General features: G+C 36.1%; 2 protein-coding genes across 3 annotated transcripts; one reads left to right on the plus strand and one right to left on the minus strand.

Annotated features, from left to right (window-relative positions):
- Nucleotides 1-13,939, plus strand: Tango14 (transport and golgi organization 14). Of its 2 annotated transcripts, none has more exons than XM_089244022.1 (5): nt 1-522; nt 5,045-5,179; nt 7,683-7,847; nt 10,567-10,666; nt 13,598-13,939. In XM_089244022.1, exons 1-5 carry the CDS (start codon nt 243-245, stop codon nt 13,686-13,688), a joined length of 771 nt encoding a protein of 256 aa, XP_089100148.1. In that variant the 5' UTR covers nt 1-242; the 3' UTR covers nt 13,689-13,939. The 2 variants fall into 2 exon arrangements, with proteins under 2 accessions (XP_089100148.1, XP_089100149.1); XM_089244023.1 differs by having other exon boundaries at nt 85-522; nt 5,045-5,170.
- A 2,709-nt stretch (nt 13,940-16,648) lies between these two features.
- On the minus strand, nt 16,649-18,111 carry LOC149076454 (arrestin, lateral eye-like). The gene has a single exon (XM_089244021.1). It carries the CDS (start codon nt 18,018-18,020, stop codon nt 16,833-16,835), a length of 1,188 nt encoding a protein of 395 aa, XP_089100147.1. The 5' UTR covers nt 18,021-18,111; the 3' UTR covers nt 16,649-16,832.
- Nucleotides 18,112-21,017: the final 2,906 nt, after the last annotated feature.

Consider the following 21,017-nt stretch of genomic DNA (forward strand, 5'->3'; position numbering starts at 1 on the left):
GGATTTTGAATTGATGCCGTCATCACAAAGGACGTGTAACATCTTAATTCGTTAGCAACCGTTGGCATCATCAAATGGGCCGATCCGATCACCGGCAGAAATTTTTTTCTTCTGTAACCGTTTGGTAGAGAGGGGGGAAACCAATGCAGACGATAAGTAATTAAAATAGCATTCGATCTTGAGTAGAGTTGCTGTGATGGTGGTGGTGTCTTTATGACTCGCAGGTAGGCGGTGTAGTAATTATGTTATACCATCGCGTCGTCTACAGGCTGTTGCATTTGTGTATAGAGTTTTACGTGCTGCTCTCGAAGATCTGGAGGTGCACGAGCATCCTGGCGAGATGTACTGTTGCTTACGTGTTCGGATGGACGTCTCGATTAAATGCCCCCGAGAACAAAAAGCTTCCCTCCCACATCGGCGTCCTGTTGAACGAAGAGAACATTTCGTTTTATGATTTGTCCAATCTTATCATTTGGTGTTTGTGCCTAGGAGTTCGTCACATGACTGTCTATGATGTCAAAGGTAAATAGTGTATCTTCTTAGATGCCAATGTTTGTCGTTGAACGCGAATAAAGATGGAAACGTTGGAATTAAAAAAAAAGAAGAGAAAAATCTATAATGTACGATTATTCTTGTTTTTGTGATAATCACCATCAGCTAATTTGTTAATGTTTGGGCTGCCGCGCGACGCATGTGGGAGGAAGGGGGGGGGGGTTCCCTCGTGATAGCGAAATTTGTTGGTACTGTAATTTTGAAAATTAATCGTGAATTGGTTGGCAGGCATTTCTGGTTAGAAGGGGCACCCAGAACATCACTTTCGCGCTGGGATCCATGTAGAGACCGCCCTGGTTCATGTTCAATTGGATCCACTTTTTGAACCCCAACCAGGGTCGTCTTAACGCATGGGCCCACCTGGGCACAACCTGGGGGTCTCGGAAAAATAAGTAGTAGTTGTATTTTTCGAGAATTTTCCAGGTAGGGCCTCAGAAAAATCACTTGGCCCAGGGCCCATGATGTTCTTATGATGGCTTTGATCCCAACATGTGTTATACAGTAAAAACCCAGTTTACAAACATCCCGCAGATGCAGTCACCATTTTTTTTGCAGCCAAATAATTTCTCCATGTATATTAAAACTATGCTTTTCAAACTCCCGATTAAAATATAGGTCACCTCTCTTTTATGGACAATTTTTTTGTTCCTCAAGTGTCCACAAGAGAGGGGTTAATGTATAAGGTGGTCATAAAATAACTTTGCCTATATGTACAAACTCTCTAGCAGTTGTAAAAATCAACGAATGCGAATGAAATTTGAGATATAGATGTTTTAGAGTGCGTTTTCGAGAATAACTAAAATGAAAACATGGCTCTCATGGTCAGTTACTGCAACAAAAATTCAAATGGCATCAATTTAATGTTACGGTTTTCAACCAGTGCATTGGCAGAAGAGCCCTTGGCACTCTGTGTGTGCTGTCCATGGGTTTCACAACCACTCTTGGAGGGAAACAGTAAATTTATATGAAAAATAATTATAAATATTTTTTAGGAAATAAAAATAAATATTACTTTGATGAATCAATAAGAATTAGACCTACAGGACTCTACCATAGAGATTTACATCAAAAAGGGCTCCATGAATCTAAAAAAAGTTTAGAACGTCTGCTTTAATGCATCGCAAAGTAAAAAAACAGTAAATGGCACTGGAACGATACCATAGCACCACAAATGCTTGTGCTAGATGCAGACAAAGAAACATGTGGAAACAAACAATGCAGATATTGGTGCCATAGGAAGTCCCCTTGCTGAGAGGTTAGCTACCAACCCCTACTCTTTTTTTGTCTGCATCCTGTGCTAGTGCATTTATAGTGCTAGAGCATTATTTCTCAAAATGGACAATATCTCCCCCTGATGGGCGGTGGAATAGTCCTGGGGAGCTATGAAGAGGCTACAGATTTAACATAAGATCCTATGGGTTCACTCTTGAGTTAGAAGGGACGATGCAAGAAAAAAATTTCTGGAGAAAAGGGGTAATAGAATGAAAAGTTTGGGAAACTGCGCTAGAGGTACTGTTCCGATGTCATTTGTGACAGACCACGAGTCACACAACCAGGATCATGAACGAGCATCACGAGACAACATAACAAGAGCCGAGAACTGAACTCTATACAATTACTTTTAATTCTTACAGAATATTTAATAATTAGATTTAGAAATTATACAAATTTTGGAAAATTTTATATCGCTGGTCTGTATCTCCAATCACCAGGAGTCAGTTCATCATAGCTAGATGTTTGAAGTCAACTCGTCCATTCTTTTATCTCGGTAGCTAAGCTTTATGTGATGGAAAAAAACCGCCTTAAGGGTTCAGGAGCATGGAGGACTGGAGAGGTATTCCCAGACTATGACATCCTAACTCCCCAGGTGGAGTTAACCAACAAGGTGATAATGTACATCTAAATGTGAGTGAAGTAGAAATACAAGTGTGGAGAGATTATGCTGTTGCAGTCTTTTATACTGAAGGGGTGACCAATCACCATTTGATTGCATCACTGATTTGCATATGTTCCAAATTTCTTTCATATTATGGAAATGCAATGTGGCAACAGAAGCCACAACTTAATATTTCACCATCAACAGTATGTTGGAAGTTTCGGGAACAATGTTGAACGATTGCACCAGATTGACATACATTATGATGTCTGACGACCTTAGGTTGACACCAAATGACACTAGGTGGGAATTATTAAATTAAAGACAAAAATTACCCTTGGAGCACTTATTTTGAATGAATGGGTCTTTTTCCACCCGTCGCGGGCCCACACCGCTACACATTCATAGTTTTTCCTTGCACCAATCACTTTGCATAGAAGAAAGTGCATAGAAGTGAGTGTTACCATTTGAATTTATCGAAATTTTATTGCTGTAACATAACTGCGAAAGCTAGGTTTTTGTTTCTCTTATTCTTGAGTGCACACTTTAAAACATCTTTATGTCAAATTTCATTTGTTAATTTTTGCAGCTGCCAGGGGGCTCTAACATTTGCAAAGCCTCTTTATGACTACCCTGTACATAGGGCTGTCTGGCAAATAATATTCTGTTGAGATTTCAATTTTATAGTGGTGTACATGAAGGCACTTATCATCGAACAGACTGTCTTTTGATCCTGTTCAAGACAGGTTTCCTTCTCATACAGTGTCCATCTTAGGTCTTTACATTATGAATTTAGGCCTATTATAAGAGGCAGTGTTTTATAATATGTACGGAGTCATTCTTAAAGGTTTTGAAAAAAGTTCATACAAGTTTGGCCTTTGCAAATGTCAGTGGAGTTATGGCTTTTGAATTATTAAAAATATCTGAATAATAAAAAATTGGCTTGTAGACTAAAAAATTTTGTTATCAGCCCTATATTTCAAGAGCCAAGCATTTTTTTATTGCTAGAAACTCTCCAAAATAATATTTTTTTCAACTCTTACAAGCTAGTAGACAAGAATCGGGTAAATTTTGTGTTGCTCCCAGACTATAATTTAGACCATGAATAATTTTAGGAGCCCTGTTTATTTCCAATGTGAGGTATACGTTTTTGTCGCCAAATTAAATCTATGCCAAAACAGCAATATGTTTCCAACCATTTCACCTGAATCTAATCCATGAATGCTTTGGTTTGTATCATCCATTTTCCTGTTTATAGCTTAGTCTGATGATATGAAAATAGTTGCCAAACAGCAGTATACCGTACGTTGGGAATTTAATTCGGTTTGTCTATCCAGTGAATGGAATTTTTCAAGCCTTATTCTGTGGCAGTCTTTCAAACTGCTGCTGTGGCGATCGAGTGGTCATAGTGACGGACTCGCGTTGCAGGGACCCGGGTTCGAGCCCCACTGTCGCCACAGTGGTGGTCGGCTGAAGTTGGTTTTCTGTGGTTCCCAACTTTGAGGCGCAAATGCGAGCTGATCTCCCCGTTAAAAAGTCTCGCCACAGAGAGCAACAGGCCTACAAACAGTACAAATATTCAGTCACTACACATCACTCACTTCACTTCTGAGATATAGATGGCAGCACTGAAAAATCAGACACAACACTATATACATACTCAGACTGTTAGGTACACACACTTACAATTCCGGCACAGCTCACTAGGTAGTAAATTGCCTATGGCAATAGACCTGAGTTGTGCTCGGTTTGGGGAAAAAAAAAAGTCTTTCAAACTCATGCCGCCTCCTATCTTTCTTTGTTTTCTCTCCCCTCCCCCATTTTGAGCTAGTTAATAGGATTTTATATTGTAATGTATAGTTTCTACCAGTGTTCGCCAATATGCATCCAGATGCATGATTCACGCATCAGAATTTAGTTTTACTTCAAATTTCATTGAGGAATTAAAATATTCCTATAAATTTTAGGTTATTTTTTTAGTTATTTTTATGTTTTACATAAAAAAAAACACCTATTTTTGTAAAACTACCCCTTAAAATTTTGGAGAGAAGTGAAACTACTGTTTAAAATTCTGTGGTGTTTGGTCGAAGAACATGATATCTACAAAAAAAAACAGTTTTTTGATCTAAATGCATATTTTGCTAATTATAAGAGATTGAAAGTGAGATAAATGCACAAATACTGGTGTACAGCTAAATAACATGCTGATGTATGATATTTTCATTTGTATTTGTGTGTATGCTTTATTTTTAAATGACAATGAAAGTGCTTATATCTCAAAAATGTGATTTTGCAGTTATGTTCTAACCAAACACCACAGAATTATCTTTTTGGATAACACTCCCTTTTACCATTCTCCCCGGATCATACCATCTCTTTTTTTTTGGGGTGAATATTGTCCATATTGGGGAAACACTGCTATGATTGTCAATCTGTAAGACCTCAAAATGTTCAGTTTTTTTTCTTTCTGTCTCTGCTTAGTTATTTGGTGAAAAAATATTGGATCTTGATACACAAGTCACTATTAGTTAGTTCCAAAGAACTAAGTCTGTAAAATTGAGAAATTGATTGTTGATAAAATTGTTATTTTTTTTTCTTTTTGCACTTATTAAACAGGTTATGTGAAAGAGAATGATGAAGTTTTCATTCATCAAGCAATTTTAAGGAAGCACGAAATACTGGGGAAAGAAGCAAAAAAATACAATATAGTTTTCAAAAACAGCAAACATTCTTCTCTTACAAGTGAGTCAAGTAAGTTTTCATTCAGTTCCATGTTGGACTTTTTTGTTTTCATTTGATTGAAGCAGGGTTCGCCTTAGTGGAAAAGAACCACTGTAAAAACAGTGGAAAAACCTCCCCGGTAAAAATAGTTTTTGCCACATTTTCGCCAGTGGCAAAAATGAAAAGAATTCAAAATTTAAACTGTCGCCTTCATGAAGTAAGTTCTGAAAATCTTTACTTATTTCGCAAAGGTGAAATATTTAAAACAATTTTTTTTAAATCTGTGGAATTAGCTGTTTTTCTTTCAATTAGACAAAAGGGTTAGAAATAAATATGAGTAAAAACCATTTTTGCCAAGTTCTTAATAAAGCATGTCTTTTCTTAATGAAACCCAACAATACGAATTGTATCATAAAAGTGAAAGTAGAAAATTTCTTCTCGTTTCATTAATTTTAATAAAAGTCAGTGAAGTTAGTGCCACGAAGTTGCATACCAAAATATTAGGTAATATGTAAATAAATCATCTTCATTGATTAAACTTGCAGTATTTTAATTTTCAGCCTTTAAGATTTTTATTAAGTTTTTCTGTTTGCCATCTCTTAAATTAAAAGCAAACATTACAGTATCTGCTATTTTTATATTGGATGATATTTTTTTTACAGTATCATGATCTTTTCCCCCATTTCTAATGCTAACAATCACAATAACAATCAAAATTTAAATTTGCCACTTCATATAAGAACTGTTCATCAAACTTTAAATATGTTTATGCACTAAAGAACAATTAAGAATGAGATTTTTTTTTGGCATGCATAGCATTTTTTCATTATTGTTAAGGGTATTTCCGTTTGATTCCCTGAGATTGTTAAAAACCATGCTTAAACAGTTTTGCTCAAAATACAAACCACTTATATAAAAATTTCCCACAATTGATAATTTTTTTTGATTGACTGCAAGAACATTAAAAGAAATAAGGAAAGAAATAAATTGTGGAAAACTGTATCCATCAAAATTTTAGTTCCAATGATTGATAATTACACAACATCTATAATGTAATATTGCTTGCAATTTTTCTTTTTCATTTTTGTCATTTTTACTAAATTTTGCCTGGTTTTTTCCACTTCTTTTGCCACTGTCCTGGCAAAAACCCAACCCTAGATTTAAGTGATAACTATCATATGCAGATAAAGTTAATTTGAAGTCCAAAGAGTCACTGAAAAAAGTTAGAATTATCCAAAATTTGAATTATCCAATTAATCTATCTTGGATCAGTAAAATGATTTGCAAATTGCAGCGTAATCATCAACATTCACATGATAATGATTATCAATTACTAAAATTTTATCATGTAAATGCTTTACATTAGGGAATTTTTGATTGCTTTTGTGACTGCACCACAGTATCTTTTTCCTGTGCAAGAGGGATAATTAGACTGGTACCTACAACTTGTTGTCGATTCAAGGATTTCTTGTATTTACATTCTTTCTCTCTGATATTGATGAAATAAAAAAATAAAAAAAACTCAATAAAGCTGGTTACATTATACTGATCGAAGGTAAGGTCATATGCAAGGACGAACATATGAACTTGTGCCCCCAATCCCCAGCAATCTCAAATTGAAATATATTTGTGAAAAAGTTTGAAAAGAAAATATCTTTTGCTGTTTCTATTAATTTGTTTTGATTTCACCCTTTTACGATTACAGGAATAAATTCATTCCAGTTCTCTGTTTTCTTTCATCTCCACTCACCATTGTAAAGCTTTATTGCAACCCTATGATCTTTATAGGGTAATAATAAAGCTTTGCAATGGCGAGTAGAGAACATTAAGATAGAAAGATACATTATATATGGGGGAAAAATCACTAACAAGGGTATAGAATGTAAAAGTGAAAGAGAGCAGCACGTAGGGTGAGGGTGAAAAGAGAAATATATTGTATGTTCTCTTATACCTACTTATCTATTATACTGTTTACTTTTCTATTTCTTTTTCTTTTTTTTTATGTATAATTTTTTTTCTTTACCCTTCTGTCTTTTTCTAATGCACAATTTGGTTGGGACAAGGTTAACACAGGTTCATTGCTGATTCATCGAATAGAGATCATCCATATTTTTTGTCAAAAGCTTATGTGTGAAGGGGTTAAAATGCTTTTGAAGGTTAGTATAGTCCTCTAAGCAGGAGACTAAACTTGAGTATATCATGTCGGGTGATTATATTTTTCTTGAAAATGAAAAGAAACATCAATGCCCAGTCGCTGATAAGCAATTCTTGATGCGCAATCGCTTTACCTAAACGAAAATAATAGAATCATCCGGCATGAGCATATAAGTCTGATCTTGTGTGTTTGGAGGACTATAGCTCAAAATTTATCTTGAAGAGATTCTCTGTGTCTCACCTCCCAAAGTTAGATCATGTAAATCTTTGATACTAATAATTCACTAGCACCATGAACACAATTATAAAGGTTGTTTCGTTTTTTGAATTCTGTACTAGTCGATATTAATCAAGTTGAATAATTCAATTTTCTTTCCAGTCCCAAATGGTCACAAAATCGAAAATTTCTACATTAATTTGCTTTCAAAACAAGATGGAAAACAAAGAATAATCAAAGCTGCTCAGAAATTTTGTTCAGATGCAATACAGATGCCTTCTTTGCTGTCTCATTTTCATAGCATCGACTTTGATAAATATATAAAAAGTGAGTTGTATGTATTTATTCTGTTTAATAATATTGAAGTACAATATGATAGGTATTTCAGTACATATAAAGTATTTTTAAATTCTCTGAACTAAAGCTTCAAGTCTTAGTGACTAAATATTCTCTCAGCAGAGAGCAAGCAGACCTTCAACACAATACTTACATAACATAAAAATTCCAGAATTTACCATCTTCACTTCTGAATAGGAAAGACAGATGGCAGCACCAACAAGGACTTAAAACAAGCACAACTCTGACTACATAAATACATTAGGGCCATGCACACACACACTCATATACCATGTTATCCATTTGTAGAGAAAGATGTACTCTCAACTTGATATATGCGCTCCAAAAGGAGAAATATGCTCTGTCACAATAGCTTGGTAGAGCAGCATTCAAGGGACCAGAGTTCGTGTGCCGTAGCAGCAGAGATGAAATTTTTCAAAAAATCAGTACCTCTACATAAGTAGCAAGTTTTTCAATATATCTTGTATGCTATCCATATATACACACCATATTCCTGTTTGTACAGATTCGTTAGAAATTCCGCATTGAAATGTGTACAAGGTACAGTTAAATAATAGTGAGTAAGAAAATGATAGGATAAGTTGGCTCAATAACTTTTATCATGTGTAACATTGCTGACTTAAAAACACATAACTCAGTTTCAAAGTTTTTTTTCTTGAATTCCCAATTTATCCTTATTCCAATCCTCAATTGTTACTTTAAGCATAATAAAATCAGCAATTTACAGTCAAATTCAACATGTAATAGATCTGCCATAATATTAATACAAGGCTGTCCTAACAGACTCTGATAGCAAAATATAGCGAAACCTGTCTAAGACGGACACTGTATGAAACAGAAATCTGTTCTGCATGGAATCAAAAGATAATGTGTTCAATGATTAATGCTTTGATGTGCACCCTCTTATGAAACGGAAATCTGACTAAAACAAAATATTACTTCAGTCTTTTGATTTGTTTTATACAGGTTCCACTGTGTTATTGAATCTCGCTTTTAACATCAGCAACAATTTGTCACTTCTAACACACTGAGTGTGGATATAACATGTGAAGTCCCTCCGATTTAATTGGCGGTGGTTAACATGGTGCCTCATGTTTTTCCAAAGTAGAAGAAATTTCCATTTCGTTTTGTAAAAACTTTTTATATTTGCCTGTGGATAGAATTTATATCCATGTAAAAATCTCTAATGCTCATTCTCCAAAGCTGGTAGCTATGATAAAATAAGAAATTTTTCAGCTTTTCCATTCTTGTTTTTGTGGTTCTGAGGAAAAAAGTGATGTCTTGCAATATGAGCACAAATTTCAAGCAAAATCTGACTTTAGGAACTGGCAATATCTCGCAATACATATCAAAGCCTTCTGAATAAGAACTAGTTTATAAGATGCTTTGTATGTATTCACTACATTGTCTGCAGAGCATCACATGATCACAACTAAAAAGCTTATGGTTTTTTTTCTCTTACTGCATGTGAGGCCCCCTCCTCCTATGAGTTCAGTGGCGCCTGAAAAAATTAGGAAAAAATATTCATTATGGACAGTTTCGTTGTACACAGGTTTCACTGTACAGGGTGTTCAGTTAATGGGCCGACAAACTCAGGGTTGTTAGTAGACATCAAGAGGAGAACAAAAATTGCATGGTGTCGCAAACCACATTGATAGGGTGTAAAAAACGCATGTAGGTTTTGTCGTCGCGCTGGAACGACAAAAGTACAATAATAACCACAAAAATATTAATTTGATTAATTATTACAAGAGTTGTTGGAAGTGGCAGCCGCTGATGTCATTGCACAGTGTACAACGATGTAAAAACAATTCCCAGACACGCTCGAAGATACCAGGTATGCTTTTGATGTCTGCCGCTGCAATGACGATCCGTGCTATGAGATCCTTCAGTGTATCCACAGGCGTCACATAAACTACTGATTGAAGGTGATCCTATAGGTAAAAGTCACACAGCTTGAGATCCGGCAAATGTGGAGGCCAAGCAACACATTCAGCAATCAACTGATATCCACCTTTCGTCTCCTCTCAAAGGAGCCTGCATTCATTTTTCGCGATTTTCACCCTCTCAACGTGGTTTGCAACACCATGTTCCATTGCAGTTTTTGTTCCTCTGATGCCTACTAACAACTCTCTGAGTTTGTCAGTCCATTAACACAGTCATCTTCAAGCCGCTGCTTGCAAGCACCATTGTGCCACCTGAAGCACCTAGAGTGCTCGATGCTTGTGTTCGATTTTGTGCTCTTGAGCACATGATTAACGTTCCAAGTGAACACCTTGCGCAAATTGCATTGAAGGATTAAAATCATTCTCATTTCATACATTGGTATGTCAAACTTGCTATAAGAGTGTTTTTTTTTTTTTATGATGGGATGATTTAGATGCTCGCGACTAGAAAATGGTTGAAGACCTCTGCATTAACAGAATACCCTGTGTGTGTGTGTATACATACATTTTTCATCAAAATCAGAATTTCATAGTTATTTGTTTGGTTGTTTTTTCTTTTATAAGGAAAACAAAAACTAGGCTACTTAAAATCAGTGTTAGATTCATAACAGGAAGAGTCCCTAAAATAGATGGAGATTGGAAATAGATCAAAAACTGATCACATTATATGGTTTGATATTCTTTTTTTTTGTGTAAAAAATTTTCTAGTGCAAACTTTGTTAAAAAAAGTTTTTTATTTTCAGGAGCTCTCAATGTTCCTGATCCCGAGTTGATCATTGTATTTGGTCCGAGTTTCATTCTTCAAGGCTATTTACCTTGGCACATTCGTCTTTCAGAAATCTTGTAAGTACAGCATATCTTTTTATTTTTATGTCACTGTGTAGCATCAATTATATTATATGATGCTAAATGCAGGATTGGCAAGTTTTTGATGCATGGAAGTTTTTTTTGACAGTTTAAACCGTGGTTTAAACTCAAAACCCTCTGACAAAAACCTTAAATATTGCTTTTCAGTATAAAAATTCCTGTCTAAATTGCATGTAATGTTTAATGTCGCTATGTTATACAAAGAATAAATACTTGATATGATTGTAAAATAATTTTCTGCTTTCTACAGAATTATTTTGGACAATATGTGTTTTTTCCTATAAAATATACAATTTGAAATAGAGCTGAAGAAAAAACGAACTATTTGATATTCTTTGATTCAACATGATTCTCCACTTTCCAAAATTTCTTCAACTGCTTACATATGTGTGCATGGATAAAAACATCTGTTGCACTTTTTATTAACAGATAAGTTGTTTACATATATGGCATAAAAAAACTTTTTAATGGTGGTTTCTGTTATTATTAAATTATCTAGATAATCACTGATACTTAAAAGAATACCCTTATTGTATATAACAGAATATATTTGGCAATAAAAAAAACTGCAGGACTAAAATACCTTCTAATTTAGAAGTGCTGATTGCATATGATGCTCAAGAAAAGTTCCTATAACTTATTCTTAGTACAAAAGTAAGAATGATAACATTGACAATAAGTTTTTGACTGTTTTAATACTGAGTAAGTTTCTGGGGCCAAAAACCTAACTCTGTGATCTTCTATCACACATATTTTGAATAAACAGCTCTATTTCGCTCAGTAAATTGAACACAGGTAATCAATAGAACGAGTTGGAACAGATGCAACAAGGTGCGAGTGTAATGAATATTTTAACTGGTTTTTTTTTTTGGACTTTGTATGAGCGGGTGCAACTGTAGTAATAATATTCATAACTTTTATTATCCATGTAAAAAAAACAAAAAACAATTGGTGTGCATGTTCACTTAATTTTTGGGACAAGGATCATGTGTTTGTTATTAAAATTCAGTTTCTGAATTTATTTGCTATAATACAGGATGGCTATAAATAAACTGACACTACTCAGATATATGCAGTGCCTATTCTGATGGAGGTATTTTAATATATATGCAGGATAAAATACGGACCCTGGGAAAAAGAAAGATTCAATAAAAAAGTTCAGTTGTTGGTCACTAGTTGCAAACTTCAAAGCAGAATTTTTTGCATTGTTCTGCAACGAACCCTCGGTGCAGTAAAAATTCCCATAATAGTGTTTTCTACATTTTTCTCAAAATTCTACCAGATTGTTCTGCGATATACGTCACAGATTTTAGCATATTCTGCTTGGGGGGGGGGGGGGGGTTGCGAAAGTGCCACTTTTATCAGTTATCTTCCCCCATGGTCTAAATAGTGTATGTATGTATGTATGAAGTTTCAATGAAATGCCTCTACCACAATGGGCATAGGACAGAGTATTGTCAGTTAAACTACACTGACACAACTCCGACCTATGCAGCACCCGTTGTGGTGAATAAAAAAGTGCCCCTTCTTCACTTGGTGACCAAAAATTGAACTTTTTTTCATTTAATCTTTTTTTTCATCATTGTCAATATATCCTTTATATCAAATTTAATTAAAATATCTCCATCAGAATAGCCACTACATATATCTGAGTAGTGTTCATTTATTTATAACTCCCCTGTATGATGAATCTGTTACAAGCATCATTCCTAAGTCAAAATCATGGCGTATCAATTTGGTGATTTCAGATTAGAAACAGGAGGGGGATGATGCACAGGTCTAATTAAAACATTTTTGCCAAATACAGTAATACTTGTGTAATATCCCAACTTGTGTCCCCTTGATTTATGTCTAACCCCCTCCATATTGATAATCTCACTTTATCTATAGATTTTTCCCATTAGACTCATTTTAAGCAAAGCTAGAAGGCTTGTAACGCCACATTTTTAGAGAGATGTTTCCCCAACAGAGGCTTATTAAAAAAAAACCCAGATAAGAAAGAATAAAGAAAATCTGCAAATTTAACTCTCTCATCCTGAAGAAGGAGGGTCATTACGATTGGAAAATGTTTCCCTTAAATTCCATTGTAATCCTTGGAACGTATTACTGATTTAACCCTAGATTCATAAACATTTGTCTCACAGACCACGCAAAATACATAAACACTTGTAACTTTTAAAGTGAAAGAGATAGAAAGATGAACTTCTAAGTACCTTCCTAGATCGTTCAATGATTAGTATTGCGCCTGTCACATGTCAGAGTGCACTTATGCTAATGGAGTTACAGTGAGTAGGTTGTCCCATAGACGAATGTTTATGAATAGTGTTGCGATTGTTGAACGGGTGCAAATTGCAGAAATGGGGGAAAATTGCAGAAGTTTTTGGTGAAACTTCTGATCAAACACAACCCTGTGGATCTCAGAAAAAAATTTGTGCCTTCTGCGATTATAAAAAAACGAATTACAAGGTTCTGTTGTACCCAATGTAAAAAATTCATGTGTATGGGTCACCACGGTTTATTATGTGTCTTATGTGTCGCTTGCTCAGAATAACTATTGTGTTCATTTTCATTTCAGAAAATTAATGATTAATAAACTTTTTCAGATTTAAAGTGTGTTTTATTGCTCCTTGTATTCTATGAAACAAAAATCATCAATATAATATGTTCGTCTGAGAGACGAACGTTTATGAATAGTGTATCTCCCATGCATGTTTATGAATCTAGGGTTAATTTGGGGTATCTCCATTATGCAAAGAACTGGGACAGAATTTGATGCATTTATTTTATGTAATTGGAATCAGGTTTTTTCATGTAAATTTCATTTGAAATATCTATTATCTGTATATTTTTTACTACTTCATGCTGATAAATATATTTTTTTATTTTTCTCTTTCTGGCAATCACTAGGTGGCTTCCAACACATCACAGTTTACAGTTGCAAGAATTTCTAAATGTACTTAGTAAATATGATAAATGCGAACAGAGATTTGGGAAATGATGCCATCGCATGCCTTTGTTAGTTGTTATATTTTTATTGTCATGTGTCATATCTGTTGAAAATTTTTGTTATTTTTTGATCAAATGAAGACAATTGTTTTTTTCTTCCTCTTTTTTCATCAGTGTAAATTACATTCTAATTTATAGGCGAAAAGAACTCAGGATTTGATTAATTTCCTCTTGTTGTATGTCCAGAGTTCTAGTTTGATAAAAAAAAAAAATGTGATGGGATTAAATGGGAAATTTACAGAATTTGTCTTTTTCTTTTATTTCTATTTTCTTATTTTAATTTAATTAATATATCGAGCTACCTTGTGACTGAAGTATAGGTTTTATTTTACGTGGTCTTTCTTTCAAACTGAGCGCAACTCAGGTATATCATCATTTATGGGCGATTTACTACCTAGTGAGTTAGGCCAGAGGGGTAACTGTGTGTGTACCTAACAGTCTGAGTGCATGTGTAGTGTTGTGCTTGATTTTTCAGTATTTTACGTGGTAAAGACTTCAAACTTTGATGAATCTAGCTTGAAGATAGTGTTTGAATAACCTGTTGAAAGTTCAGAAATTGAAACTAATTATTAACGGAAATCATTTTGATTGTTGCTAACATTATTTTATCTTAGAAAAAATAACTAACTTTGTCTAGTAAAGTTAACTGGTTTATTGATAAGATGGATTCTGTTTACGATAATAATCCACTTATAGATACAGTTCACATTTGTTGTAATGGCTCCATGTTATAACAACTATTCCATTACAACGACTGATACAAAAAGTTCTGAATGTTTACGTATAACATCTATCTTATCTAACTATATTCCTTTTGATATTATGACCACCCAATAAAATAATTTCATTCATGAATAATAAAATAATGGTCATTCTTCATGGAGCGGGGGGGGGGGTCATTATAAGAGCGCATTGACTGCAGTATAGTTTTTCTATACTATAGTCAACTCTCTGCTTTTGGGGATAATGTATGGGTTGCACCTCTGAACCACTTTTCTTTTTTTTTCTTTTCAAATCGAGCACAACTCAGGTCTGTCACCATCTATTGACAATTTACTACCTAATGAATTGTGTCGGAAGTGTAACTGTGTGTGTACCTAACAATCTGAGTGCATATGTAGTGGTGTGTTTGATTCAGTGCTGCCATCTATATTTCAGAAATGAAGTGAGTGACGTGTTATGGTTGAATTACATTTGCACTTTGTAGGTCTGTTGCTCTCTGTGGCGAGACTTTTTAAAGGGGAGATCGGCTCGCATTCGTACCTGGAAGTTGAGAACCACTGTGGCGACAGTGGGGTTCGAACCTGGGCCCTCATGACGTCCGTCACTATGACCACTCGACCACCACATCGGCCTCTGAACCACTTCTAAAGCAGCGTATATAGTAAGGCAATCGCGAGGTAGAGAATGTAGAATATAGATTAGCAATGAAAACAGTTGTATTGTTTTGCTATACCCTGCACATACTCGAGGAGCAAGACGAGAGAGAAACAGGCAACTCCACGAAGTGAGCAACTTAAACAAGTTGGTTTTTGTCTCTAACCCCTATCTGCTGGTGGGTACTTTTTTTCCTTTCTCCCTTTAAAAAAAAAAAGCGTCTGAGGAGGGGATCATCACACCCTTACATTGCAGATCCCCTCTGGTCATTATCTTCCTGACTAATGTGCGGACATCTCTTCCTCCACCCCGTGCAATTTTTTTTCTTCCCATTTGCAATTCTCATACGTCTTCGTCCCAGTATATGCGCAGCCTAAGTGTATACAGGATAAATAGTAAACCCAACATCATGGTACTGCTCAGCATGAATACTTTGGCAGGACGAATCAAGACTGATCCCAAAGTCGAATGCCAATGAGGCCAGGTTCGGAAAATGTTCCATCTTTCAATTTCTCCAAATCTGATTTTTGTCATAGATCTTCAACCAGCCCGAGGGCTGCTTATTGAGATAAGTATGTACATGATTAAATTTATGCACAACACCTGTGATTGCATTTTTAAAGATGAAGTTAGCTGAGAAGCGAGATATAATTGAGTAACACGAGATTTTACATCAATTATCAAAATAACACTCTGAGGAACACAATTAACTTTATTTTATTTATCTAAATTTTTTTTTTTTCAATTTCATTGTATTTTTTTCCTTGCATCCTTCAGAAGCTCCTTCCATGGAGCTTAATATCATCATTATGGATTTGATCATTAATACTGAATCAGCATATATTTATATATGCTGATATATAAATATATGCTGATCAGCATATATTTATAATATAATCAATATTTTCATCAGCAGCGTGGATTAGTTAGCAAGGGTCAGTGAGGATTTAATTTAATGAATTTTTAAATTGTGCAATTTTTGGTATCTTCAAGAAGATTTGGTTATTTTAATGCATAGTCTCTCATGAATCTCAATATTTCCATAATCTATCATCAAGCCAATGAATAGTGCTTACATTTCACGATACACAAATGTAGGATATTCATCATTTTTTCATTACGCATATGATTATTATGGCAATATATTTAGCAATAGTGAAATTATTTTTTTTCAAATATGTATGAATTAAATCAATAGATAAATTACAATGAAACAGTAAAATTATTCGATTAAGTCAGGGCTGGAACTTGAGGAGAGCAGGGGAGGGGCAACTGCGCGAGGTGTGCAGTTTTAGGTGGGAACCAAAAAACACATAGAATTATCGAATTTTAAAGTTGGGGCAGCAGAAATTCTAGTTATGGCGCTGAATTAAGTTGTATGCAATAATTTTCCAATGTATTTATTTTTTGATATTTCTTTTGATAATTCAATGCAAAAATCGATAATAGCATATTTTTAGTTGTTACCATAAAGTTCATGATTAAGGAAAGCATCTTAAGTGGTTTTTTTTCACATGATTATGCATAGATTAATTCAGATCTACTCATTGTAAAGATCACAATACTAATTCCCAATGGGTGAACAAATATATTTTTATCTTTCAAAAAATTGCTAAGGCGGTTGACAACTGTTTTAGCATTAAAATGTTGAGTTACAATCAAAAATTGTACTGATTACCTTAATGAATGGAAAAAAAAAGCTAAATTATTTTCAGGAAACGCAGTATGTTACGATTTCAAGATTTGCGGTCGGAGGTTTTTATTCCAAGTCCTCGCTGAACTGACGTCTTCTGGCGAAGTCTTCGAAAACCAAATCGGTGCTGAGCTCGCGAGAAAGTTGTTTCTTGACTCTTTTGCTCAGATTCGTGTTGCTCTTTTCTTTCTCGGGCGGTGGACTCGTCAATTTGAAAGGCACGTCGCCTACTAGTTCACCTCCCAAAGCTCCGAGGTACAGACGAACTCGTACCACGTAGGATATGACGATACCGATCTGTTCACCGACGTTCAGGGTTGAAGAAGCCAGGTTGGTGTCTCCTTCCTTCAGCATGCCGTCCAAAGCTATTCCCCTCTTATCCTTGTTGTAGGTAGCCATCGGCAACAAGTAATAGATTTTGGACAGCGCAGCGTCTGGTACTATGGGACATCCTTCTTTGCTCTCGATGGCTTCTACCGTTTTCTGATAATGTCCGTTGACCATAGTCACTTCGGTGTTCTGCACGATGCTCACCTTGATGTTCCTCACGGTCTTCTTCGAGTGGTTGGTTATCATTACGTGTACTGCCACCTTGTCTCCGTGGTAGTAATATTCTCTGTCGATGGTTACTTCCAGTTGCAACTTTCCTGGACTCAACACGAAACCCTTGCTGACGATCGTGCTAGGCTGCCTCATGATGGAAGTATGAGTATGGTACTGCAGTTTACGGATAGCCATCGACACGGAGTTTCTCCTGTGGGGCTTTTCTTCCTTGTCATCGGCAATGAAGAGCTTCAGCTCGTATTCGACGCCGAGTGGGGCACCGACGTCGTTCGGGCCCGGCTGTAGAGTGACTGAAGGCGGTGCATTCTCTGGCAGGTCGAAAGCGAAGGGTATCGCGCTGTTTCCGAGTTTCTGGACGAGTTTATCCTGCAGATACGATAACGGTTCTTCGGTCTCTCCTTTCCTCGGGTAGATCTGGTCCAGAGCGAGGTACAAGTCCCTACTGAAATGCAGGCCCATGACTTCGTCTTCTTCTCTGCCATATCGGAATGTCGTGACCACTTGACCGAAGACTTTTCTGTTCTTCAGGTAATCGGTATCGATCAGTACGACTCCTTCAACCGGTTCGACCGTGTCGCCGAAATCGCCAAAATCCCGCTTACCTAAGTAGACTGTTATTTTTCCATTGGGGGCCGCTTTTTTGAATATTTTTAACGCGACTACGTAAGCGAGAAACAAAGCTGGAAACATGGTGAGTTATAATTGTTTTCTTTTAAAAATTCAAGCGCGCTATTCGAACGATTTGTAAGCGGTTTGGTTCGACTAAATGCGCATCTTAACGCGTTACTTCGGTATTTAATACCTCTGTGACGTCAGCAGCTGTATTAACGAACGAAGGGCAGATGGAAAAGTTCTAATAAGGCTTCTTTATGACTGAGTGAAGCCATACACGAGTCCTTCAATTTTGATTTATACAAAGCAGAGCGGTTTTCTCTAAATATCGATCTAAAAATATTTGACTCGGGGTTTTTTTTTTTCCCAGAAGGTTTACACACACACAAATTGTCAATTTTTTTAACACTACGCATTTTTTTAATAGAAAATTTCTTCCGTTTCGAGTGCGTGGGTGACGTCTCCTTGGCGAAAAATATTTTTTGTTCTCCGGATCACCTTTTTTTTTCTTCAATTAGGAGAAAAAAGTAGTTTTTAATAGTATTTAGTCACGTTATATATATATACTAGCTGATACCCGGCGACGTTGCCCGCCCCGTAAAAAATGTATAGCTTATTAATTACTTCTTAATCAAAAAAATTTCTGCATCAAGTAAGAAAAAATTACTTTTATTTTTAAATATTTTAATTAAAATCTTCAGGCAATCGCTTGTGGATACACAATACTTTTTCTTTTTCCATCTGGTGTGTAGATGTACAAATTTTTGCTATTACCAACACGCGAACAGGCGACGAAAAGGTGTCCGTGTGAAAAACAGGGCTCAAGTAAGTTGATACCTGCCACTGGCCTAACGACTGGCCTTGCGCTTTGTTGATTGTCATGGCAAAAGCTAAACGAATCGGGAACTGTAATCGCTTGAAAGTGAATGACATTTCTCCAGTGATAATTGGGGTACGTGGAATGAAGACGTCTTCTTTTGGCACATCCAGTTAGAATCGTTGCTTCGATGATGTAATTGTGCAATTTCTTCACGCAGAGTCTGTTGCTATTGCAGAGCATTGGTGTTTCCAAATTTCTCAAAATCACTATAGGTGCTCCGACTTTGAGGGTCAAGTTGTGTGGTGGCACACCCGGAATATCCAAAGAGTTCAGACATTCTGCAGGATACAGAACTGTCTGCGCTGTGTCCGTGACAGTGTCAACCGATTTGTAAGATGTGGAGTCTCCCGAAATAATTTTTAGGATTTTTCCGTTGATCTTGTTCACACTGCCATTTTTCGGTGCCAGAATCGCACTCTCACAAAGCCACTCATGGTTTCGGTGATTTTGTTGAATGTTTGGGAAAACGTGGTCTGCAAGTTCTTGAACTGAGTTTATATATATAATAACTGGCAAAATCCAGTTGGGAACGTTATCAGTCTAGTGCTTGGGTCTACGGGAATTCTTCCATTGCCAAGTTTGATCAACTGATGTGAAAATTATAGCAGTGCTGAGTAATTTTGCAGTTGAGCTCGCATGTTGGTGGATAATGATAATTTTTTAGCTTCATGCCAGAGTGTTGATGTCCTAACAAACTCGAGGCGACCACCGATAGACAGCACACCACCTTCACTTCCAACCCATCTCACTAATGGCAGTAAATTGCAATGTAGCGATATGGCCAGAGTTGGTGTTTGGTGAAGTAGAGTGCTGATGATTTGAGGCAAGCATTGAGTTCATCAGCTGGCGTTGAACATTTTTATTCCCAGTTTTATCGCCGTAGTTGTTGTTCTCTGTTGTTAGTGACGCCATATGTCCAGCTTCTGCAGCGAATATTATTCAAACTCCTTTTAAGCACTTTTTAAATTGAAACTATACCTCAACGATGGGTGGTTGATGAGATAAAGGCCACATTAGCACTTACAGGACACCCTGTATACATGCAAGCAAAAATATCTGGCGCTTCCAGGGTTTTTTTTTAATTACTGGGAGTATTGGAAAAGAGCCAAACCATTATAAAGGAATAAACTGTAATGATGGCAGTGTTAAAGATGTGACAAACCATTGTAAAGACATATACACGTCTGAAACGCATTGTTGGGAACCACGGTAACCAAAGTAAACGTTCCGAAAGTGATTGTTGAGGCCCCCAAAACCATTGTTGCCCGACAGTTTTTCGCCCATTTCGGGCATTTGCCCAGCTCTGACGAACTTTTAAAGTAGCCTACGGCTCAATCCCGGTCCTGTTTGGTATATATGCAGAATCTGGCGATGATCGGTCTAAAACTGTAGATTTGTATAAAGAGCATACATACATACATACATACATACATACATACTTTCACATTTATATATAAGATTGGTTTTTCTTCGGAATGCAGCAGGTCTACTCCTAAAATTAACCTCTACGATCACGAACGAAATATTTTGTGCAAACACCAGTGGAATAAATTCAATCCGTTCTGTTTTTCTTTCCAGCTCTCCTCACCCTCGCGAACCTTTATTGTAACCCTATGAACCGAATTTGTTTTTTTTCTATACTCCTGTCAAAGGGCTCGGCCTACGACGATTGGTGATTTTCCCCAATGCATAATGTCTTTCTTCTATTATACACGTAAGAGAAAACTACTGTATGCTCTCTTATACATTAACTGTATTTCCTTTTATATTTATTTTTTTCCTTTTCCCCTTCATACTTTTTCTAACGTAGTTAGGTTAGAACAAGGTTACCAAATTTATCGCCGGTACGTCTAATAGAGATTACCCAAATTTGTTGCCAAATTTGTTGTACGTGAAACGGTTAATTAAGAAATTTACATTCCCGAAGAATAGAGCCAGTGTTGCTTAACCCTTTTTCGTCTTTTGCCAACTTTGGGCATATTATATTCTCGTGCCCCCTTCCAATTCACCCCTATCCAGGAGCAAAGGCGAGTTAATAGTTTTGTTGTTCTCCTGGTTATTATATTAATTAACAATTGTTATACGGTGTGATTTTCTTGACCACCTATTCCCCGAACTTGCCATCCTAGGATATAGCCAACACCAGCATCAGCCGAGTTTTTCTACCTGGTGTTGGCTATAACGCCAACTTAACG

Source organism: Pholcus phalangioides, unplaced genomic scaffold (assembly GCF_987345545.1).
Source record: "Pholcus phalangioides strain wild (caught in Gottingen) unplaced genomic scaffold, Ppha-v1.0 ptg000015l_1, whole genome shotgun sequence".
Classification (NCBI taxonomy): Eukaryota; Metazoa; Arthropoda; class Arachnida; order Araneae; family Pholcidae; genus Pholcus; species Pholcus phalangioides.

Coding starts and splice junctions, on each gene's coding strand:
- Tango14 (XM_089244022.1), top strand. CDS start 243: ATGTTATACCATCGCGTCGTCTACAGGCTGTTGCATTTGTGTATAGAG. Junction 7,848..10,566: donor CTTTGATAAATATATAAAAA/GTGAGTTGTATG, acceptor TTTTATTTTCAG/GAGCTCTCAATGTTCCTGAT. Junction 10,667..13,597: donor ATTCGTCTTTCAGAAATCTT/GTAAGTACAGCA, acceptor GGCAATCACTAG/GTGGCTTCCAACACATCACA.
- LOC149076454 (XM_089244021.1), bottom strand. CDS start 18,020: ATGTTTCCAGCTTTGTTTCTCGCTTACGTAGTCGCGTTAAAAATATTC.